General features: G+C 42.2%; 1 protein-coding gene across 4 annotated transcripts in view; it reads left to right on the top strand.

The window, feature by feature from the left end:
* Positions 1-2438: 2438 nt before the first annotated feature.
* PPP2R1B (protein phosphatase 2 scaffold subunit Abeta) overlaps positions 2439-24478 on the top strand; it is a 45608-nt gene continuing 23568 nt past the window's right edge. The window contains exons 1-10 of one of the 4 annotated variants that reach the window (XM_074400570.1): positions 2439-2598; positions 3446-3536; positions 3932-4032; positions 10716-10948; positions 11813-11960; positions 17614-17769; positions 17967-18081; positions 18787-18857; positions 19858-19992; positions 20815-20988. In XM_074400570.1, coding sequence (XP_074256671.1) covers positions 2485-2598; positions 3446-3536; positions 3932-4032; positions 10716-10948; positions 11813-11960; positions 17614-17769; positions 17967-18081; positions 18787-18857; positions 19858-19992; positions 20815-20988 — 1338 coding nt within the window. In that variant the 5' untranslated portion in view covers positions 2439-2484. The remainder of the gene's footprint in view (positions 2599-3445; positions 3537-3931; positions 4033-10715; positions 10949-11812; positions 11961-17613; positions 17770-17966; positions 18082-18786; positions 18858-19857; positions 19993-20814; positions 20989-24478) is intronic. The other 3 variants (XM_074400569.1, XM_039470370.2, XM_003923723.4) reach the window with 3 other exon arrangements.

Here is a 24478-nt window from a genome sequence, read left to right as displayed (position 1 = left end):
TTTTTTTTTTTTGAGACGGAGTTTCGCTCTTGTTACCCAGGCTGGAGTGCAATGGTGCGATCTCGGCTCACTGCAACCTCTGCCTCCTGGGCTCAGGCAATTCTCCTGCCTCAGCCTCCTAAGTAGCTGGGATTACAGGCACGCGCCACCACGCCCAGCTAGTTTTTTGTATTTTTTTTTAGTAGAGACGGGGTTTCACCATGTTGACCAGGATGGTCTCGATCTCTCGACCTCGTGATCCACCCGCCTCGGCCTCCCAAAGTGCTGGGATTACAGGCTTGAGCCACCGCGCCCGGCCCTCTAGTTCTTATACAGCTAAAATACCACAACAAATTTACAAAGTAAATACAAATGAAACCACAAAATGAATACTATTCAGTTAAACATATTATAGTAATTTAACATGACAAACGATGTATTTTGCTAAAACTATCATCCCTCATATTGTTACTATGGTGTTGCCTGCTATAGCTCAGCTTCTTTTGTGTTCAACATGGTTATGCCAGCAAGTGACCTCTGACATCTTCATTTTCTCACCATTTTTCTGTTACAACTATTGAATACTGCAATCTCATGATGTCATTTGGCTATCTTATTGTGCATGGAAGTATCATTCTCATTTTAAAACCACCTCTGTTCTTTTCTCATTATCCCAGAACTAAAAGCAGCACTAAAACACACATGTAAATATAGGTGCTGAAATTGCGTGGTAATACTGAGTTGTAAGGTGGTCACCCAGATAATTCAGAATATGCTTTTGCAAATCTAAAAAATATGAAAATGAAAATAAAATTAAAACCCTAAAGAATACATTCACAGACCTAATTTGAGAAAAACTGTTCAGGTCTGCTAGTTCCCAAACTTTCTTTTTTTCTTTTTTCTTTTTTTTTTTTTAGATGGGGTTTCACCATGTTGGTCAGGCTGGTCTTGAACTCCTGACCTCAGGTGATCTGCCGACCTCAGGTGATCCGCCGGCCTCAGCCTCCCAGAGTGCTGGGATTACAGGCGTGAGCCACCGCGCCTGGCCTCCCCCCACAGCCCCCAAATTTTCATTACTACCAAAGGCTCTATCTATTGTGCTTACTTCTAAGAACCCCATTTATTTATTTGTGTTTGTATTTATTTATTTATTTTCGAGACCAGGTCTCACTCTGCTGTCCAGACTGGAGTACAGTGGCGCGATCTTGGCTCACGGCAACCTCCGCCTCCCGGGCTCAAGCAGTTCTCACTCTCACTCATGTTAGCCGCCTGAGTAGCTGGGACTACAGGCGGCCATCACCAGCCCAGCCAATTTTTGTTTTGTTAGTAGAGATGGGGGTTTCACCAAGTTGGCCAGGCTGGTCTTGAACTCCTGGCCTCAAGTGATCCACCCGCCTCAGCCTTAGAACCCCATGTGTTAAAAAAGTTTGCCTCCTACACACTTCATTAATAGTTTTAATTTTATTAATCAGGCACATAGAATTACCATTTCGGAACTTATGATCACCATATGTAGTTATCACTCCAAGCTGCTTAAATTCCAGTCTAAAACAAAAAGGACATTCTAGTTATTCTGTGCTGCCCTCACAAGGATAAGTGAAAACTTTCCATTCAGTTTTGTAAGAAAGATCTCCCAGACCTCCACCTCTTCCCCTTGCTGCCTCTGAGGACTCTTGGGGGTCTAGGGAGGCCAGTCTGGGTTTTCTTGTTCAAGCAAAGTAGCCACCCCACCCAATTTGGAAGGATTAAAGCTTGTCCTAGTTTTGCTTCATTGTTGTACTTCTAGCATGCTAAAGAGCTAAAAAATGGGAGGAAGAAAATACAACAGAAGGCACCATTCCAGTACCAAACTGAAAAGAAACACAAAAACAAGAGAGCAGCATGTTTTTAACAGCTTGCGTGGAAAAAATATTGACTGGGGAGTTTGGACAGCACTGTTCATTTTCTCTCACCGCCCGCGTTATTTGTCTTACGGAGCAGGAGCCAGATACCATTCTGGAGAACAGGCCGAGGGAAGAGGTGGAGGGGTTCTGTGGAAGCTTGAGGCTGAGCTGAGAAATTAGGGCTGGAGATCCTGTGGCTCAGGGCCAGGATGAAGTCAGGGGAGGTGCTAAAGCCTTCTTCCTCCTGGCCTCGGGCACTCTCTTTGGTCCGCCTGAGTCTTAAGAGGGCACAGCGCGGATCACCCAGGTAGGTCCCTGGCCCCTTCGGACAAAGAGCCGGATGAATCCCTGTCCCTGTTTCTTTCGGCTGGGGAAAGGACGCAGGGGTTCCATTCGCTTTCTAAGTCCACCCATCTTCTTGAGTTCAGACCTACAACTCCTGCATTGGGGGTCGGAAGGGACCCTTAAACATCGGGACAGAAACTCAGCTCCCCAACCTCGGCTAAACTCCCGTGGCAGCTTTAGACCCTCCTGCCAGGGCGCGGGGCGGGGCCTGTGTGCGGGGCGGGGCCTGTGCGCGGGGCGGGAGGCGGTGACCAGCAGCTGTAGGAGGAGAAAGAACATGGCGGGCGCAGCGGGGACGGGGACCTGCGCGGGAGCAGCGGGCGGAGATGGAGACGATTCGCTATACCCTATCGCGGTTTTAATCGACGAGCTCCGCAATGAAGACGTGCAGGTACTGGACTGAGCCCGGGGAGCCGAGGTGGGCCCGCCGGTCGCGTGGTAGAAAAGGGGGAAGGCCTGTGCCGCGGTGAGGGTGGCCGGGGGACTGATTGAACCGGACTCAGCAGAAACTTGAAGGGGAGGCGGGGAAAGCCCCGCGAGGTGCCGTGGTGGCACGCCCCGACTTTCCCCGGGACCTCTCCAGTACCTCTGCTTCGGACCCCCTGAGGCGTCCGCCAGGAGCCTGGCCCTTCCAGGGCGGTTGTCTGGGAGCCCGCTTCCCGCCTGGGCACCCCTTCCGGGCTGCGAGGTGACCGCGCCTCGTAGGCGAGGCGGCTGGAGGAGCGCGGTGTGGGGCCGACACAGGGCTGGAGCGGCTGAGGGCGCAGGGTGCACAAGCCCTTTGAAGTGCCTCGGAATCCTTTCTTCTCGGCTTAGCACTGGCTCGGCTTGTTGGGTAGAAAGAGGAGGTGGGATTGGCGATCAACCCGGACGAGTCGTATCAGCTGTACGGAAACTTTTCTTTGAAACGACAGGCATTGTATTCAATCGTTTCACCTGCTTCACAACACTGCCAAAGTGCCCTCTTTTTAAAATTATCTTACTTCCTGGGTGTTGTATTATCTTTCATTCATTTCTCTTCTGGGGCCTTCTGAGTGTTTCTGCTAGGAAATCTTCCGCTGGCTAGTGAGACCGAGTTACACTCCTCTTGGAAGTCCCTTAACAGTGAAATGTAAATGACATGTTAGTTATCTTCATTCTTACCCGTGTCATTGTTTCACCTGTTAGCACCTTTTGTCTTTTGATCTAAATGTAACCGTTTCTTTACATTTATTTTCTTTCTACTTTCTTTTCTGAAGCTCCGACTCAACAGTATTAAGAAGTTATCAACAATTGCCCTGGCACTTGGAGTAGAAAGGACACGAAGTGAATTGCTGCCATTCCTTACAGGTATGTGAATCTTTGTTTAAAGAAAGGCAGGGACATTCCATTTTCCAGTAGTTTTCAACACTTTGACTTTTTTAGTTTGTTACACACATTAAAATGAGCCAGGTGGTTTCCGCGGCAAAAGAAACAGAACAGAGTATATTGTTACTTGTGGCTAGATATATTCAAACATCAACCATTTAGCTACTGGGAAAGTAATTGATATGAGAGTATGAATTTCTAATTTGTCGCGCAAAACAGATCTAGGAAGAGGGTTGATTGAGGAGAAGGAAGAAAATGCTGTTAGGATTTTGACTGGGCCACCTTACTGGTTGCATAGTGAATCTGGTCCTGGTTTTGTGTCATTGTCCAGCTGTGGGAGAGCTATGTTGATGAGTCCCTGTTGTTGTCACTTCCAGATACAATTTATGATGAAGATGAGGTACTATTAGCTCTTGCTGAGCAGCTGGGAAATTTCACCGGCCTAGTGGGAGGTCCTGACTTTGCCCACTGTCTGCTGGTGAGTATTTATAATGCTGCTGACCCTCCTTCCAGAACTTCTGCAGTATAAATGATACATTGTTTGGTGATAGGCACACTTCAGCATTTTTTATGCAGATCTTTTATTTTATTTATTTTATTTTTTTTTGAGACGGAGTTTCGCTCTTGTTACCCAGGCTGGAGTGCAATGGCGCGATCTCAGCTCACCGCAACCTCCGCCTCCTGGGTTCAAGCAATTCTCCTGCCTCAGCCTCCTGAGTAGCTGGGATTACAGGCATGCGCCACCATGCCCAGCTAATTTTTTGTATTTTTAGTAGAGACGGGGTTTCACCATGTTGACCAGGATGGTCTCGATCTCTTGACTTCGTGATCCACCCGCCTTGGCCTCCCAAAGTGCTGGGATTACAGGCTTGAGCCACTGCGCCCGGCCTATGCAGATCTTTTATGGGCAGATAGTCATTATGTTAGTCACTGAGAGAATAAATAATGTAAGCATTTTGGACTCAACCCATTCTTTTTTTTTTTTTTTTTTTTTCCTATGAATAAGAGAACTTTGTCCTTCTGTGTCTGTATACTTAGTAGTTTAGATGTAGGGAGGAAAAGGATTTGATTGTTTTTATGGTTCCCCACCCCCCCAGGTTGAAAGTCTTAATTCTCATCTAGTGGCATTTTGTCTTTTAGTATAACTTTTGCTTCTGACTTTGTGAGTTTGAAGAATTTAGTTCAATTTAACTGACATTTATTGAGAGTCTACTTTATCAGACACATTGTAATTTGCAATGTTAATGTTAAAGAAGATCAATGTGAGTGGGCTTGTGGCACAAGCCTATAGTCCCAGCTACTCAGGAGGCTGATGGGAGGATCACTTGAGCCCAGGAGTTTGAATCCAGCTTGGGCAAGGAAGTGAGACCCCTATCTCTTAAAAAAAAAAAAAAAAAAAAATGGCCACCAAAGTGAATGGAATGAGGTCCCTGCTTTTATGTGCTAGCAAATAATTACTGTGCAGTCTTATATAGAAAGATAAAAGTATCTACAAAATACCCACATAATAAAGGGGAGAAAGGGATTAACTCAGGGTGATCAGGGAAGACCTCTTGGGAGATGATGTTTGAACTAGGTTTTAAAAGATGATCAAGAATTCAACAGTTGGACTAAGTAGGGATATATGCTTCAGGGCTTTCAATACTGGGTATGTAATACTGATTCTTGCGATTTCTATCTCTAGCTCTGACTTTTCCATGGAACTCCTGAGGTAGATTGATTAATAGATAAGTATGAATGTGTATATATGGAGAGAGCTATATTTTTGTATGTATATAGAAAAATATGTATGCTTTTTTTCTACTTGTATATCAGGTATTTCAAACTTAACATACCCAAAACAAAACTTAGTTTTATCCTTCAAATACACCTCTCATTTAGTTATTCCACCTCAGTAAACGGTATCGCCATCTGCCCAGTTGCACAAGCCAAAATTTAGAAGATAATCTTGAATCCTCTTTCCCTTGTTTCCCACATCTAATCCATTAATAATTCCTATAGAGTCTACATATATTTCAAATCAGCCCACTTTCTTCCATCCCTCCTATTACCAGCTTAGTCCAGACCATCATCATCTTTCCTCTAGACTGCTGTGGTAGCTTCCTAACAATACCTTCCACTCTTGCCTCTAACCCCACCCTTACAGTTGATATCACCCAGCAGATGACTCACTGTCTGCCATAGATGGCTCTTAAAAAATCCAAATCTGTACCTTAGCTTACAAGACTTTTTATGACTCACCTCTGTAGGCTTATCATATGCCCAGTGGTAGTGCCTGAGAAGAGGTCACAGTAGGCAGGGGACAGACCTCAAATGCCTTGATAATGTCTTTCATTCACATTGGTCGTCTTTCTGTTCTTTGAACTAACCAAGCTCATTATTTATTCCCTTAAGACTTTTGCCTTAGGTCTTCCCTCTTAATGAAATGCTCTTTTGAGCGTTCTGTGGCTGGCTCCTTGTCATTCAGGGATCAACTTCAATGCATCTCCTCAGGGAGATTTTCCCCAACCACTCAGCTTGAAATAGCCTCCCAGTCACCCCTTACCACATCATCCAACTCCTTTTTTCTACAGAGTACTCATCACCATCTGCTGTCTTCTTGATTGATTGTCTTACTCCATTAGAATGTAAATGCCACTAGAGTGAGGAACCTTGTCTGGTTTGTTTCTTCTGTGTCCCCAGTGCTAGAATACAACAATAATCATGTATTGAAAAAAATGAATTTCAGAGGCTTGGAAGCGTGAAACAGGCTGGGTTCAAAACTGCTGGAGTGTGGCCAGGCGTGGTGGCTCACACCTGTAATCCTAGCCTTGGGAGGCCAAAGCAGCAGGAGGATTGCTTGAGGCCAGCAGTTCAAGACAAGCTTGGGCAACATAGTGAGACCGCATCTCTTAAGAAAAAAAAAAGCTGGGCATGGCGTCATATGTCTAGTCCTAGCTACTCGGGAGGCTGAGGCAGAAAGATGAGAAGTTTGAGACCACACTGAGCCATGGTTGTGCCACTGGACTTCAGCATGTGCAACAGAGCAAGACCCTGTCTCTTGGGGAAAAAAAAAAAAAAAGGACTTCTGGAGTGTGAAGTGTTGAGGCTGGAGTTGGCAGGCAGAGTGGTCATCAAGGGCCAAGCAGAGTTCAAATCAAGACTACTCATGGCCGGGCGCGGTGGCTCAAGCCTGTAATCCCAGCACTTTGGGAGGCCGAGGCGGGTGGATCACAAGGTCAAGAGATCAAGACCATCCTGGTCAACATGGTGAAACCCCGTCTCTACTAAAAATACAAAAAATTAGCTGGGCATGGTGGCGCGTGCCTGTAATCCCAGCTACTCAGGAGGCTGAGGCAGGAGAATTGCCTGAACCCAGGAGACGGAGGTTGCGGTGAGCTGAGATCGCGCCATTGCACTCCAGCCTGGGTAACAAGAGCGAAACTCCGTCTCAAAAAAAAAAAAAGACTACTCATAAGCAATTCTGAGGACCATGGCCTCATCCTGTAGTAGTGATAGCAATTATCCAGTGGTACTGCATGAGAGGAGATTACAGTAGGCGGGGGACAGATCATGAAAGGCCTTGGCAAGTGAAAAACAGTATCTTTTCAATGGGTTTCTGTAGGAAATACCCTGTAGGAAAGCTGAATACTGTCTACCTGGGTCAAACAATTTTTAGAATGTTTTATTAGATAACTAATAACTCATTATGCTTCTGTTTCACTCTTGGTTAGTTCTCCAGGTGGGTTTTATGCTTTAAAATTTGTTGCTCATGGCATGTATAGACTCTACCTGGATTACATGCAAACTCATTAAGCAGAGGTTCAGAGAGCCAGCCTGTTTATGCTTTTTACTAGGCCGTGCCATATTCAGTTACTGATCCTAATCCAGACCAACTACCTGCTTTGGCCTCTTCTGTTTCTAAAGCTGTAAGCAAGGTGTCCTGCCATCTTTGTACTTTACTTTTTTTTTTTTTGGTTAATATTGTTTTAGCATTGTTTGGTATACAATAAAATTACTTATTTATTTATTTTTTTTTAAAAGAAAGAAAAGGAAAAAAAAAAAAGAATGAAGGAGAGGAAGAAAGAGGAAGAGAAAGAGGGAGAGAGAACGGGGGTGTTGCTTTTTTGCCCGGGCTAGAATGCAGTCTAAAAATGGGTATGCCTATAACTGTGCTTAATAATGGAGACACGAAAAAAATGAGGGAAGAAAATAACAAGCAGCCAACCAATATTTCATTTAAACCTGTAAGTAGGTGTGATGTGGTACTGATAAAGAGTGTATATTTTGTATATTTAAAGTGGAGAATTCTATAAATGTTAATTAAGTTTACTTGTTCCGGATCTTAGTTCAAGTCCTGGATGTCGTTGTTAATTTTCTGTCTCATCGATCTGTCTAATATTGTTGAAGTCTCCCACTATTATTGGGAAACTTAATAATAATATATGTATGTGAGTTTAATACTGCCATTTAATGTTAGCTGGCTGTTTTGCCCATTAGTTGATGTTTATTCTTCATTATGTTGATGCTTTTTACTTTTTGGTATTTTTTAGAAAGGCTGATACTTCTTGTTCCTTTCTATCTGTAGCAGTTCTTTCAGAAGCTCTTGTAAAGCAGGCCTGGTGGTGATGAAATCTCTGAGTGCTTGCTTGTTCACAAAAGATTTTATTTGTCCTTTGCTTATGAAGCTTAGTTTGGCTGGTTGTGTAATTCTGGGTTGAAAGTTCTTTTCTTTAATGATGTTGAATATTGGCCCCCACTCTCTTCTGGCTTGTAGGGTTTCTGCTGAGGGATCTGCTGTAAGTCTGATAGGCTGGCCGGGCGCGGTGGCTCAAGCCTGTAATCCCAGCACTTTGGGAGGCCGAAGCGGGTGGATCACGAGGTCGAGAGATCGAGACCATCCTGGTCAACATGGTGAAACCCCGTCTCTACTAAAAATACAAAAAATTAGCTGGGCATGGTGGCACGTGCCTGTAATCTCAGCTACTCAGGAGGCTGAGGCAGGAGAATTGCCTGAGCCCAGGAGGCAGAGGTTGCAGTGAGCCGAGATCGCGCCATTGCACTCCAGCCTGGGTAACAAGAGCGAAACTCCATCTCAAAAAAAAAAAAAAAAAAAAAGTCTGATAGGCTTCTCTTTGTGGATAATCTGACCTTTCTCTCTGGCTGCCCTTAGTATTTTCTCCTTCATTTCAACCCTGGTGAATCTGACGATTATGTGCCTTGAGGTTGGTCTTCTTGAGAAGACCAACCATCTTTGTGGTGGTTTCTATATTACCTGGAGTTGAATATTGTCCTGCCTTGCTAGGTTGGGAAAGTTTTCCTGAATAACATCCTCAAGCATATTTTCCAGCTTGGATTCATTCTCTTCGTCACATTCAGGTATACCTATCAAACATAGATTAGGTCTTTTCACATAGTCCCATATTTCTTGGAGACTTTGCTTGTTCCTTTTTATCTTTTTTTCTCTAATCTTATCTTCTTGTTTTATTTCATTAAGTTGGTCTTCGACCTCTGATATCCTTTCTTCTGCTTGATCAATTTGGCTGTTAAAACTTGTGCATACTTCATGAAGTTCTCCTGTTGTGTTTTTCAGCTCCATTAATTCACTTATATTCCTCCCTAAATTATGTATTCTTGTTAGCATTTCATCAAACCTTTTTTCAGAGTTCTTAGTTTCTTTGCATTGGGTTAGAACAAGTTCTTTTAACTCACAGAAGTTTCTTATTATCCACCTTTTGAAGCCTGCTTCTGTTAATGGAACACACTCGTTCTCCATCAAGCCTTGTTCCCTTGCTGATGAGGAACTGTGATCCCCTGTAGAGGGAGAGGCGTTCTGATTTTGGGTATTTTCAGCCTTTTTAGGCTGTTTTCTTCCTTTCGTTGTAGATTTATCCATCTGTGGTCTTTATAACTACCGTCTTTATAATTGGGTTTCTGAGTGGACATTTAATTTGTTGATTCCCAGTGCCAGAATCTGAGCAACCCACTGCGCTGGCTAAAACAGCGGTGTTAAGATTGATGGTGCTTTTCTGACTCTGCACCAAGAACCGCCACACTGAGGCAAAACCACCGCACCGAGGCAAAACTGCTTCGCTGGCCTCAAGAGACGTGCTGGCGACCTGTGGGGCTCCTCCACTGGGAATCTCCTGGTGCATGAGCAACAAAAATTTGTCTGAAAGTATGGCATCCTCTCGTTCTCTGCGCTTTCACTGGGAACTACAATCCCGAGCTGCTAGTGATCAGCTATCTTGGATCTCTCTTTACTTTTTTTTTTTTTTCCTGAGACAGAGTCTCTGTCATCTGTCACCCAGGCTCAAGTGCAGTGACACAATCTTGGCTCACTGCAACCTCCTGGGTTCAAGCAATTCTCATGCCTCAGCCTCCTGAGTAGCTGAGATTACAGGTGTGCACCACTGTGTCTGGCTAATTTTTGTATTTTTTGGTAAAGACAGGGTTTCACCATGTTGGCCAGGCTGGTCCCGAACTCCTGACCTCACATGATCTGCCCACCTCTGCCTCCTGAGGGCTGGAATTATAGGTGTGAGCCACTGCACCTGGCTATCTCTGTAGTTTTCGGTTGATTGTTCTGTCAGAAACTCCTGCCCTATGGCTAATGGAAAGTTGCTGAATGTGTTCTGAAAAAAGCAATTTTGTACTCAGCATTTTATAGGTTGGATAAAAGGATGGCATGGAGATGGTGGATAAGGGTTGCTTGCACCTCTGGGAATGGTGGAATAATACTGAAAAGGCTGTGGACTCAGTGACCTGACAAGCTGTTATCCTGTAAATGTGGTGCCCAGTGTTGATCATGTTTTTGTACTTACTCTTGAGGAAATACACATGATCCTGTCTGAATTTGGCTATATATCTTTTAAACCTAATGATTCAGCTCACAGTAATATTAATATTGTGTCAAGTCTCTTACACTGTGTCATTTGTAGACACCATCTGGGAATTGCCATCTGGGACATGAGATTTTGGCTTTTCTATAGAAGTCGTGTCTTCGGGTTGTCTGCACCATATGTTACCACTGTGTGAGCTGAAAGTAACCATTTGGTGTGATGCAGCTAACATTCTGGTTACGTGTACCACCTCCCTTCACTCACTGTAAAAGGTGATAATCTGTTTCTAGCCTGATTCAATAAGTTTTCTTCTCTGGTTTTCTTTTTTTAATCCATTCAGCCTCCTTTGGAAAATCTGGCGACTGTGGAAGAGACTGTTGTTCGTGACAGAGCTGTGGAGTCCCTGAGACAGATCTCCCAGGAGCATACTCCTGTTGCTCTGGAAGCTTATTTTGTACCTCTGGTGAAACGCCTAGCAAGTGGGGATTGGTTCACCTCTCGCACGTCTGCATGTGGTTTGTTCAGCGTTTGCTATCCCAGGGCATCAAATGCTGTTAAAGCAGACATTAGACAGTAAGCTGTGGTATTTTTTTGAGTTATTTGGGATTATTGGGGACTTGTAGCTGACAATTTACACAGTACCTTGTTATCAGTGAGTGGCCGATACTGGGGTAGTAGGATTTATGATACCTTTTTTTTTTTTTTAAGAGATAAGGTCTTGCTCTGTTGCCCAGGCTGGAGCATGATGGCACAATCATAGCTCACTGCAACCTTAAATTCTTGTGTTTAAGTGATCCTCCAGCCTCAGCCTCCCAGGTAGCTAGGACTATAGACATACACCACTGCTCCTGGCTAGTTTTTAAAAAATTTTTCTGGCTGAGTGCAGTGGCTTGTTCTTGGAATCCCAGCACTTTGAGAGGCTGAGGTAGGAAGATTGCTTGAGTTCAAGAGGTCAAGACCAGCTTGAGCAACATACTGAGACCTCATCTCTACTAAAAAAAAAAAAATTAGCTGGCATTGTGGTATGCACCTAGGAATATATTCAAATCCTGACTTGAATATATTCAGGATTTGAATATATTCCTAGCTACTCAGCAGGCTGAGGTGGGAGGATCACTTGAGTTCCCCCAACAAAAAAAGTATTTTTGGGGTAGAGATAGAGTTTTGCTCTGTTGCCCAGTCTTCTTTCAATTCCTGGCTTCAAGCTGTCCTACCTGGGCCTCCCAAAGTGCTGAGATTACAGGTGCAAGGCACCATGCCTGGCCTATGATGTCATTTTTTTTATCATCCAGTTGAATATGTTTTATTTTCATTACTTCTATGAGTAGAAGCCTAATCACTGATTATTGTAAGATAAAACCGCTAAAAGTCTGTGTGTTGGGGCAGGCTTAGTCAGTGTTATTTGATGGGAAATATGTTCATTGTTTTATGTTGCAGGCACTTCCGTTCCTTGTGCTCAGATGACACACCAATGGTACGACGTGCTGCTGCTTCCAAATTGGGTGAATTTGCAAAAGTTTTGGAATTAGACAGTGTGAAAAGTGAAATTGTTCCATTGTTCACTAATCTAGCTTCAGATGAACAGGTAAACTAGCTCTTAGTATTTAAAGGGCACAGATATGCTCCTTTCCTCTAAATTTTTAGAATTTCTTTGGGGAGTTTCGGTTTTCTTGTTAGGATTCTTTTTGCAGAATTAGTGCTGATTCTGGTCTGTTAAAGTGTAACATGCTCATCTCAACGTTTTTATGTTTCTTTCTTAACCAGACCATGGTTTCTCTCTTACATTAGCAGCTGTTAAAAGAAGGGGGAGTCAGAGAGGAAATGGGAGCCATAATTAGAAAGGAAGACCAAAGCTCCATAGAGGCATAACGTACCTTTGGGAATTGCTGGCTGTATTGTAATATGAGGCAGTAATGTTTCCTGGAATTTTTGACTTTTCAGATAAGTAAGCTTGGAATGTGTTAGGAAAGCTATCTGACCCTCTGTTTCCTGTATAGTAGTGCATGGAATTACTTCACATAATAGTATTTAATTCTGAAGATCTAGATCTCTTCGATGTAGAAATAATAAAACTAGCAAATATCTATTAAATACTTAATTTTTTTCTGCCTCTAAGTAGTTATGTGTATTAAGTAATTCAGTCCTTATAACAGCCCATGAGATAGCCCATTTTACACATTAGAAAACAAAGGCACATGGCTGTGTGCGGTGGCTCACGCCTGTAATCCCAGCACTTTGGGAGGCCGAGGCGGGTGGATCACGAGGTCAAGAGATCGAGACCATCCTGGTCAACATGGTGAAACCCTGTCTGTACTAAAAATACAAAAAATAGCTGGGCATGGTGGCGCACGCCTGTAGTCCCAGCTACTTGGGAGGCTGAAGCAGGAGAATTGCTTGAACCCAGGAGGCGGAGGTTGCAGTGAGCCAAGATCACGCCATTGCACTCCAGCCTGGGTAACAAGCGAAACTCCTTCTCAAACAAACAAACAAAAAAAGAAAACAAAGGCACACAAAGTTTAAATAACCTGCTCAAGTTTGCACAGTTAGCCGTAGTGGAGTCAGGATTTGAATCTAGGTGGTTTGGCTCCAGAATTTGTGTCATTTCACAGCTAGCTCCCAGAGTTCCTGAACTGTAGAAGAGTCTTTAGTTTGCGTGTTGTCTGCCCTAAGATCATTTCATATGTACAGGACCACAGGCACCAGGACACATTAATGAGTCTCATTTTCAGATCCTAAATCTAAAGATCTAAATCCTATTTCAAAAGAATTTTAAAAATTTATTAGAATAACATATAGTAAACTGCACAAAATAAATGTACAACTTACTGAACTATTACAAGGTAATACCAACTTAATATCATAGGTGATAGTTACCATTACTATCAGCTATGATAGGAGGCATCACTTTGACAGCCACTACCCCAGAATCCTTCCATGGATTTCCTTTCAAACACAGTCTTCTCCTCCTCCCCTTGCCACTCCATACTTCCTTAAGAGTAACATTATCCTGACTTTTATGGTAAGCACCTCCTTAGTTTTCTTTGCACCTTTTTTTTCAGACGGAGTCTTGCTCTGTTGCCAGGCTGAAGTGCAGTGCTGCGATCTTGGTTCACTGCAACCTCCCCCTCCTGGGTTCAAGTGATTCTCCTGCCTCAGCCTCCCAAGTAGCTGGGACTATAGGCACGTGCTACCATGCCAAGCTAATTTTTGTATTTTGAGATGGGGTTTCACCATGTTGGCCAGGATGGTCTCGATATCTTGACCTCATGATCCACCTGCCTTGGCCTCCGAAAGTGCTGGGATTACAGGTGTGAGCCACCATGCCCAGCTGCCTTTGCACTTCTGTTACCCAAACATTACAATTTAAAACAATGCTGTTCAACAGAAATATAATGTAAGATATCTGTTAATTTTAAGTTTTCTACTGGCCATATTTTTATTTTTTATTTTTCCATGAATTCCTGAATTGAGTTCAATGGCCATATTTTTAAAAGTAAAAAGAAATAGATGGGGCGTGGTGGCTCACGCCTGTAATCCTAGCACTTTGGGAGGCCGAGGTGGGTGGATCACTTGAGGTCAGGAGTAGAAAACCAGCCTGGCCATCATGGTGAAACCCCATCTTTTAAAAAAAAAAAAATTAATATATATATACACACACACACACACACACATATATATATACTTTTAAAAATATATATGTGTATATATACACACACATACATATATATATATATATATATATATATATATGTAAAAAGAACTAGGTGAAATTAACAATGTTTGTATTCAACCAAAAATTTCCAAAATTATTTGTGAATAAATAATGTATACCACCCACATTTCAAGTTTCAGCATGAGTTGATGATGGTAATAGGGTGGCAGTAGTAAAGATGGAAAGGATCTGGATGTCAGTTGGGAAGTGGGATCAATAGGACTTGCTACTATTGGATTGGATGATGGGTAGAGGAATCAAGATCTAGATATTTTGCGTGAGCAACTGGGTGAATGGTGGTATCATCATTAAGATGGAGAAAATTCTGAGAGGAGAAACAGGTATAGGAGAGAAAAACAGAAGTTCTGGATGAGAAGTAATTTTTTTTTTTTTTGAGACAGACTTTCACTCTTACCGCCCAGGCTGGAGTGCAATGGCAAGATCTTGGCTCACTGCAACCTCCGCCTCCTGGGTTCAAGCAGTTATCCTGTCTCAGCCTGCTGAGTAGCTGGAGTTACTGGTGCCTGCCACCACGCCTGGCTAATTTTTTTTTTTTGTTTTTAGTAGAGACGGGGTTTCACTATGTTGGCCAGGCTGGTCTTGGACTCCCGACCTTGTGATCTGCCCACCTCGGTCTCCCAAAGTGCTGGGATTACAGCCGTGAGCCACCATGCTCAGCCAGAGAAGTAATTAAAAACTATTTTTTTTGAGATGGCATTTTGCTTTTGTTTTCTAGGCTGGAGTGCAATTACGTGATTTTGGCTCACCACAGCCTCTGCCTCCCGGGTTCAAACGATTCTCCTGCCTCAGCCTCCCAAGTAGCTTGGATTATAGGCATGTGCCATCACATCTGGCTAATTTTGTATTTTTAGGAGAGACAGTGTTTCTTCATGTTGGTCAGGCTGGTCTTGAACTCCCGACCTCAGATGATCCACCTGCCTTGGGCTCCCAAAGTGCTGGGATTATAGGCGTGAGCCATCACACCTGGCCAGAAGTAATTTTTTAACAAATGTGTATTAGCTTATATTTCAGTAGTTGATTAGCAGTCCCATGATTTAGCCATCATTTTCAAAATCCAAAAATATCTGTGTAATCCCTACCAAGAACATAGTCCTGGCTTTTTTAGCCGGTATGCTTGCATACAGAGGAGTGTGTTTGTCTTTGGCATATAGTCAGTTATTGCTGATATACAGTTTTTAAGATATGTAATATTTTGGAAGTTGGAGTTACCTTTATGTCTCTCAAGTATATGTATGCATATATACATAACAGTTATTGTACACACTTAAAATTTTTGGCCTGTTTCTCCTGGGTGCTAATGTTTACATGTTTTAAGATTCTACCTATATAGTCTAATATATAAATCTAGAGTCTCAGTTTCTATTTTCTCATTGATTGGTCTTTTTTATTTTTTTGAGATGGAGTCTTGCAGTGGTGCAATCTCAGCTAACTGGAGCTTCCACCTCTCTGGTTCAAGCGATTCTGCTGCCTCAGCCTCCTGAGTAGCTGGGATTACCACCATGCCCAACTAATGTTTGTATTTCTTTCTTTCTTTCTTTTTTTTTTTTTTTTGTAGATGGGGTTTCACCATGTTGATCAGGCTGGTCTTGAACTCCCGACCTCAGGTGATCCGCCCGCCTTGGACTCCAAAGTGCTTGGATTATAGGAGTAAGCTACCACGCCCGGCCTTTTTTCTTTTTCTTTTTCTTTTTTTTAATGTTTGTATTTTTAGTAGAGATAGGGTTTCACAATGTTGGCCCGACTGGCGTCGAACTCTTAACCTCAGGTGATTTGCCCACCACCGCCTCCCAAAGTGCTGGGATTACAGGGTGGACTACCGCAGTAGGCCCCTCACTGATTTGTCTTAATTGTGTATTTTCCACTTGCTCAAAGGAAATAGGTGTCACGTTGACATTGGCTGTTTACATTTGGAAAGCTAAGTTCACTAATCTCATATTTTTCTAATTTCTGTGTTTTTCTAGCCACAGCTTCCTCAAAGTTATTCTGTCCTTGATCTTTAACATTTATTTATTTATTTATTTATTTATTTTGAGATGGAGTTTCGCTCTTGTTACCCAGGCTGGAGTGCAATGGTGCTATCTTGGCTCATCGCAACCTCTGCCTCCTGGGTTCAGGTAATTCTCCTGCCTCAGCCTCTTGAATAGCTGGGATTACAGAAATGCGCCACCATGCCCAGCTAATTTTTTGTATTTTTAGTAGAGACAAGGTTTCACCATGTTGACCAGGATGGTCTCAATCTCTTGACCTCATGATCCACGAGCCTTGGCCTCCCAAGATCTTTAACATTTAAATCCAACTGATTTTTGTTTCTGATTTCTAACTTTCAATTCTGTGTATTTCTTCCCAAGTCATCATTTTATGCTGCCTGCACTCCTGTTACTGCCACCCTGGTCTGAGTGTTTTCAAAACTGAGCTTCCTAAGTGATTTCCTTTACCCTTATTCTCTACCTTTGTACTAATCTGTTATAAATAACTTGTAGAAGTATTCTTTTCATTTTTATCCCTCAACTTCCTATTATAGTAGGGCTTTGAAGGCATCATTAAAATTTTTTTTCCAGGGCCGGGCGCGGTGGCTCAAGCCTGTAATCCCAGCACTTTGGGAGGCCGAGGTGGGTGGATCACGAGGTCAAGAGATCGAGACCATCCTGGTCAACGCGGTGAAACCCCATCTCTACTGAAAATACAAAAAATGAGCTGGGCATGGTGGCGCGTGCCTGTAATCCCAGCTGCTCAGGGGGCTGAGGCAGGAGAATTGCCTGAACCCAGGAGGCAGAGGTTGCGGTGAGCCGAGATCGCGCCATTGCACTCCAACCTGGGTAGCAAGAGCGAAACTCTGTCTCAAAAAAAAAAAATAAAATAAATAAAAAAAATTTTTTTTCCACTTAATTTTTAAATTTTTATTTTCCTTTTCCTCCTAAAACTCTGCATTCTAGCCAAGGTAATTACTTCGTTGTTTACTCATTGTACAAAGTCATTTCTATCTTAATGATTTTGACATGCCATTCCAGGCAAAGGGAGCAGCTCTTTCAAGATGTAAAGACATGGCCAGGCATGGTGGCTCACGATTGTAATCCCAGAACTTTGGGAGGCGGAGGCGGGTGGATCATTTGAGGTCAGGAGTTCAAGACCAGCCTAGTTAACATGGTGAAACCCCATCTCTACTAAAAATACAAAAATTAGCCTGGCGTGGTGACGCATACTTGTAATCCCAGCTACTCGGGAGGCTGAGGCAAGAAAATCGCTTGAGCCCAAGACAGGAGAATCGCTTGAGCCTGGGAGGTGAAGGTTGCAATGAGCTGAGATTGCACTGCTGCACTCCAATAAGGGTGACAGAGTGAGACCCTGTCTCAAAAAAAAAAAAAAAAAAAAAAAAGAATATAAAGACGTGAAACTATATAAGATGTGGTGGTTGTCGTGGTGGTTTTTTTTAAACAGCTGCTTCACCCCACAACAGTTCCCATAGATCTCAGTAAAGGTCTGAATTATAGAAATTTTGTTCCTTTAGGATTCAGTGCGCCTCCTAGCTGTGGAAGCTTGTGTCAGTATTGCCCAGCTATTGTCCCAGGATGACCTTGAGACCTTGGTGATGCCTGCAGTTCGACAAGCAGCAGAAGATAAATCTTGGCGAGTTCGCTATATGGTAGCTGACAAATTTTCAGAGGTAAAATGATCATTTTTAAGTACTAAGGAAATAAACCTGGAAGCCTATAGATATGCTGTTTTACCCAAAGTTTCTGAATTTTTTTTCAGTGGGAAGTGCTGTGGCAAAAATAGGTACCTAAAGATTGCACAATTTTGTTTTGTTCTTGTTAATTATTTTGTTGGTGTACATTAAAACCCATTTAAATTCTTTTATAGCTCCAGAAAGCTGTGGGTCCTAAAATCACCCTAAATGACCTCGTCCCCGCCTTTCAGAACCTACTTAAAGACTGTGAAGCTGAAGTCCGGGCGGCTGCTGCCCACAAAGTAAAAGGTTAAGGAGTTCAATTTATGTTGGAACATGTGTCATTCATTTTTTTTGTTAGTGAATTTTGCATGTTTTTGTTCTAGAATATGTTTTAAAAATGCATAGGGATGTTTTCAGTGTGTGGAAATGCCACATTGTCACATAAAGATACTCCCCTTATATTTAAAACCAATAAATCATTTCATATTGTTTTTATTTAAAAAAAATGCCTGGGCCGGGCGCCGTGGCTCAAGCCTGTAATCCCAGCACTTTGGGAGGCCGAGGCAGGTGGATCACGAGGTCAAGAGATCGAAACCATCCTGGTCACCATGGTGAAACCCCGTCTCTACTAAAAACACAAAAAATTAGCTGGGCATGGTGGCGCATGCCTGTAATCCCAGCTACTCAGGAGGCTGAGGCAGGAGAATTGCCTGAACCCAGGAGGCAGAGGTTGCGGTGAGCCAAGATTGCGCCATTGCACTCCAGCCTGGGTAACAAGAGCGAAACTCCGTCTCAAAAAAAAAAAAAAAAAAAAAAGCCTTTCCGGTTGGATTGATGTGGTACACAGTGGCATAGAGATTCACGAAAAAGTGTATTTAGAACAAGAGCTATTTTCCTTACTTGCTTTAACATGAATTAAATTGAAATTGTTGATAAGCCTGGTTAAATGTCCTTATTTGGCTCTTTGTAAATGGCCCTGCGAAAACATTTTTTTTTCTATTTATCTTTTAGAACTTTGTGAGAACTTGCCCATTGACGATAGAGAGACCATAATTATGAATCAAATTCTGCCCTATATAAAGGTAAACCTGACTTCAGTTTATTTTCTTTCACTCTGATTTATAGGAAGGTAAACCTTAATCTCATTTTGCTTACCTTAAAGCTCTTTGAATTTAAAGGTGTTGACAAAGAATGAATGGGGAAGATATGTTAACGTGTGACATTGTTGTTTATCACTTATTAACCTATTATAATTATAAAATACTCTTTGGTACTTAGGTTTATGTTACCTAACAGGTAGTCCGAGGAAACATTATCAATTAATCAATATTGAAATAGTGCTGTCTTTAAATTCCTTGGGATTGGGCATGGTGTCACATGCCTGTAATCCAAGCACTTTGGGAGGCTGAGGTGGGAGGGTTTCTTGAGCCCAGGAGTTCTAGACCAGCTTGGGCAACATAGTGAGACCCCATCTCTACAAAAAAATATAAAAATTAGTTGGGCCTAGTGGCATGCATCTGTAGTACCAGCTACTTGGAGTCTGAGGTGAGAGGATTACTTGAGCCCAGGAGGTTGAGATGATAGTGAGCTACGATCATGCCACTGCACTTCAGCCTGGGTGACAGTGAGACCCTGTCCCAAAAAGAAAAAAAAATCGGGCTGGCGTGGTGGCTCACAACTGTAATCCCAGCACTTTGGGAGGCCAAGGCGAGAGGATTACATGAACCTAGGAGTTCAAGACCAGCCCTGGCAATATAGCAAGAACCGGTCTATACAAAAAAAAAAAAAAAAAAATAGCCATGCCTGGTGGTGCATGCCTGTAGACCCAGCTACTCTGGAGGCTGCAGTGCTTGAGCTAGGGAGGTTGAGGCCACAGTGAGCCAAGGTCACACCACTGCACTCCAGTCTGGGTAACAGAGCAAGACTCTGTCTCCCAGAATAAGTAAATAAATAATATGTCCTTAGGAAATGGTATGGAAGTTTCTGTTGTCTTGTAATAAAGGCTTTTAATTTTGATTTTATTTTAGGAATTAGTATCTGATACCAGTCAACATGTCAAATTTAATTTTGATTTTATTTTAGGAATTAGTATCTGATACCAGTCAACATGTCAAATCGGCTCTAGCTTCTGTAATTATGGGATTGTCTACTATTGTGGGCAAAGAGAATACCATTGAACATCTTCTACCTCTTTTTTTAGCTCAGTTAAAGGATGAGGTGAGTCTTACTTTATGTTCTGTTGCCCTTGATAGTAATTTTATTAGATTAGATTTTGGTTTGGGGTTTCACTAAAATAGAACCCCCAAAAAGGAAATGGATGAAAAAAGTGTAACTTCCTTTAAACCAATGACAACACCTGTGATTTTGGGTATGGGGTTATAGGTTCCTCAAAAATGGTCACAAGGACCCATTAAAGTAAATCTAGAAATGTCTATTTGTCATCTTTACCTGATTTTTGCTTTATACTCCCTGGTTCCTTTATAGCTAATGTATCTTTGTTTAAAAAGTTTTTTAAATTTAAGTTTAAATATAGTATCAAAAATTATAATGATAACTAATATTCACTGAGTAATTACTATGTGCCAGGCATGATCCTCAGTGCTTTGCACGTATTTTTACATGTAATGCTCAAAACAGTCCTATGAGGTAGGGCTTATTATTATCCCATTTTATAGATGAGGAAGCTGAGATACAAAGGGTTAAAGTAACTTGAGCAAGGTCTTTCAACAGTGACAGATCTGAAATTTGAGTGCATCTGATTTAATTCCAGAGTTTATGCTCTTTACCATCTTAGAGACTTTTCTCATAGTCTTTAGTCTTGCAGACTTTTAATTGAAATTTCTGATTAAGATCACTTATGTTCCTTGAATTATTTATGTACTCAGTATTATTTCTTCAAGACTATCCATTTTTTTCACTTGAGTCAATATTTTCTAATTTTAAAACTTACTTAGCAGTTTGTATCTTATCCTGACAGGAGACTGTTGGGCAGACGACTTAATTTTTATATGTGGTCATTTGTGGCTTGTGTACTTGCAGTGTCCTGAAGTTCGTTTGAGTATCATCTCCAATTTGGATTGTGTAAATGAAGTGATTGGAATTCATCAGCTCTCTCAGTCTCTCCTTCCTGCCATAGTGGAGCTGGCTGAAGATGCCAAATGGAGGGTCCGGCTGGCTATCATTGAGTATATGCCACTGCTGGCAGGCCAGCTGGTGAGTATGTGTTGCTCCATGAATTGCAGGGTAGTGTTAAATAGTGGCAGTTTACCATGGCAAGTCGGAGGCCTAGTAGCCTGCATGATTATGTTTATTTAGATGCATGAAAGTATGGCCTTGTTCTTGTTGCTTATGGGATGGTTTTTATTTTTATTAGTGCATAAATTCCTTTTTTTTAAAAGATGGAGTTTCACTCTTGTTGCCCGGGCTGGTGTGCAATGGTGCAAACCTGGCTCACTGCAGCCTCCACCTCCTGGGTTTAACTGATGATCCTGCCTCAGCCTGGCAAGTAGCTGGGATTATAGGAATGCGCCTCCGTACCTGGCTAGTTTTGTATTTTTAGTAGAGATGAGGTTTTATCATGTTTGTCAGGCTGATCTCGAATTCCTGACCTCAGGTGATGCACCCACCTTGGTCCCCAAAGTACTGGACTGTGGCTTGCCTTTTAGTGCATACATTTCTAACAAAAAAGTATAGGTTGAGTATCACTTATATAAATATGCTTGGGACCAGAATGTTTGGAACCAGAAGTAGATTTTGGAATATTTGCTTTATACTCTTTGAGTATCCCAAATTCAAAAATCCAAAGTCCAGAATGCTCCAGTGAACATTTCCTTTGAGCATCATATTGACATTCAAAAAGTTTTGGATTTCAGAGCATTTCACATTTTGGATTTTTGGATTTGGGATCCTCAGCCTGTATTACAGAAACATATTTTACCTTACCACCACCAAAAAACAAAGCCATAGAATAGTAAGATCAGTTTCTTGGTATATATATAATGTAAATTTTGTAATATTTAATGCCTTTGTGACTTAAGAAATATTTAACTGAGAAAAAAAGGGATTATGGTTTTAGGGTGAGTCTGCTGTGATTTTTGCTCAAGGAAACTTTGTTGTTTGCCTTGTATTCTAAGCAAAATGTCCCTTGGTGCCACTTTGCCTATATTCTGATTAAAGGGAGTTGAGGAGTCATCATATAGAAAAGAAGTATTGAAAGGCCGAGCGTGGTGGCTCACACTTGTAAACCCAGCACTTTGGGAGGCAAAGGCAGGCGAATCACTTGAGGTCAGCAATTCCAGACCAGCCTGGCCAACATGGTGAAACCCCATCTCTACTAAAAGTGAAAAAATTAACTGGGTGTGGAGGCACATACCTGTAATCCACGTACCTGTAATCCCAGCTACTCAGGAGGCTGAGGCAGTAGAATCGCTTGAACTCGAGGCAGATATTGCAGTGAAGCCAAGATTACACCATTGCACTCCAGCCTGGGCAACAGAGCGAAGACTTCGTGTCAAAGAAAAAAACAAAAAACAAAAGGAGTACTGAAGCTTGTAATGTTAGTATTTTAGTCAGAGTCCACATTCTCACATTATCTGTTACTATTTGGATTTCATGATTAGTTCTACCCTAACTAATACCGTGTTAGTTAAAATTTCAAAGCTGGGTTTTATAGCCACTTCTTCCCTTTTTTTCGAGTAGGTGGCCTAGACAGTTCTAAGTTTGATGCACCTTTATCCCGTTGGTAGCACACTTATTACAGAGTATTGTAACTGTCTGCTACAGTCTATTTGGGGAGATGGGTGATCTCTTTTAAGGACAGGGACTGTATTTTATTTCCCATTCCTACTGTCCAGGCTGGTCTCAAACTCGTGGCCTCAAATGATCCTCCTGCCTCAGCCTCCTGAGTAGCTGGGATTATAAGCATCAGCCATTGTGCATGGCCAACATTTGTTGATTGTTGAGTATTTTTTGAGAAAGCTGTGTCAGTTTATACTACAGTTTGTTTTCTCTTCCTCACTCCCATTCCTTTCAGGTCACAGCATATGGAATTTATTTTTTCTTCTCTTGAACTCCTGAATTTGTATTGTTAATTTTAGTACATTTAGTTTATGAACATGCATTTTATGGAGTCTGTGTCATTATATGTTTTATAAAATTTAAAGTGTCTCATTCTTTGAAAGGATGCCAGGGATATTAGTGCATAGCTAATGGGATCAAGTGAAGTTATTTTGTCATCCTTTTCCTCTGTCACTCCCAAGTGCTATGGGTCATCATCTCTTCACAGGTGATTGTCATGGATCTACTCTCCAGAGTGGAGAGGAGCAGTGGTTAACTGATTTGCTAAAGACCAAGACTGTCTGGAAGGGAGGGTGCATTTTACTACCATTTCTTTTAACCTCTGCTCCTTCTAGACCTGGAAAGTTTCCCAGGGTTGCTAGCTCTATAGAGAGCAGTGTGAAAGCAAGGCAGATGGTGTGTTTGGCTGACTTATAACCTGTCTGTCAGGGGTGACATGCCTCAGTCATGAACATTTTGTTTTACAGTTTCAACTTCTTGTTAGTGTATATATTCTTAATTTTCTTTATCTCTAAATATTTTTATATATCAAATAGTGAATTTATAAAATTCTCTCAAGACTTTAGGTATGACCTGGCTTGTGGACCATGGTAAGTAAGTGCAAAGTTAAACTACAAAAACTGGAAAATAGGCCCAGCATAGTGGCTCACGCTTGTAATACCAGCACTTCAGGATGCTGAGGCAGGTGGATCACCTGAGGTCAGGAGTTTGAGACTAGCCTGGCCAAAATGGTTTAACCCCATCTCTGCTATACAAAATATTAGCCAGGTGTGGTGGTGGGTGCCTGTTACTTGGGAGGCTACTTAGGAGGCTGAGGCAGGAGAATTGCTTGAACCCAGGAAGCAGAGGTTGCAGTGAGCCAAGATCATGCAACTGCACTCCAGCCTGGGTGACAGAGAGACATTGCGTCACAAAAACACCGCTATGACCACCAACAAAAAACTGGAAAATAAAGGTTAATTAAAACTGAAGGAAAATTCACAACCTGAAATGAAAAAAAAATCTTGGCTGATGTAATCTAAGTGTATGCCAAGATTTGTTTATAATCTTTTAATACAAAGCTATTTTGGGCCAGGCGCAGTGGCTCACGCCTGCAATCCCAGCACTTTGGGAGGCTGAGGTGGGCCAATCACCGGGGTCAGGAGTTAGAGACCAACCTAACCAACATGGTGAAACCCTGTCTCTACTAAAAATACAAAAATTACCTGGGCATGTGCTTCATGCCTGTAATCCCAGCTACTTGAGAGGCTGAGGCAGGAGAATTGCTTGAATCTGGGAGGCAGAGGTTGCAGTGAGCTGAGAATGTGCCATTGTACTCCAGCCTGGGCAATATAATGAAATTCGCTCTCAAAAAAAAAAAAAGCTATTTTGTTTTATTCAATCACTATTTTCAAAGTACTGAAACATTATATTACCTCTCTTTATTTAAAATATAGAATCACCGGTCAGGAACTTCTTAGAGTTCAAAGAAGCAAGACTATAAACATATAGACCCCAGAAGGGAGGCACTAGGAAAGTTTCTATCACAGCATTCTCCCATGTGGTATAGAAGACCCAGGGTAAGAGGGCTGTAAATCTGCTCCAGGCGCCCATCCCCAGCCTGCACTGAAGTGGCCACCTTTTGACA

Source organism: Saimiri boliviensis, chromosome 6 (genome assembly GCF_048565385.1).
Source record: "Saimiri boliviensis isolate mSaiBol1 chromosome 6, mSaiBol1.pri, whole genome shotgun sequence".
NCBI classification, from domain to species: Eukaryota; Metazoa; Chordata; class Mammalia; order Primates; family Cebidae; genus Saimiri; species Saimiri boliviensis.
This window is presented reverse-complemented; position numbering and strand designations above follow the sequence as displayed.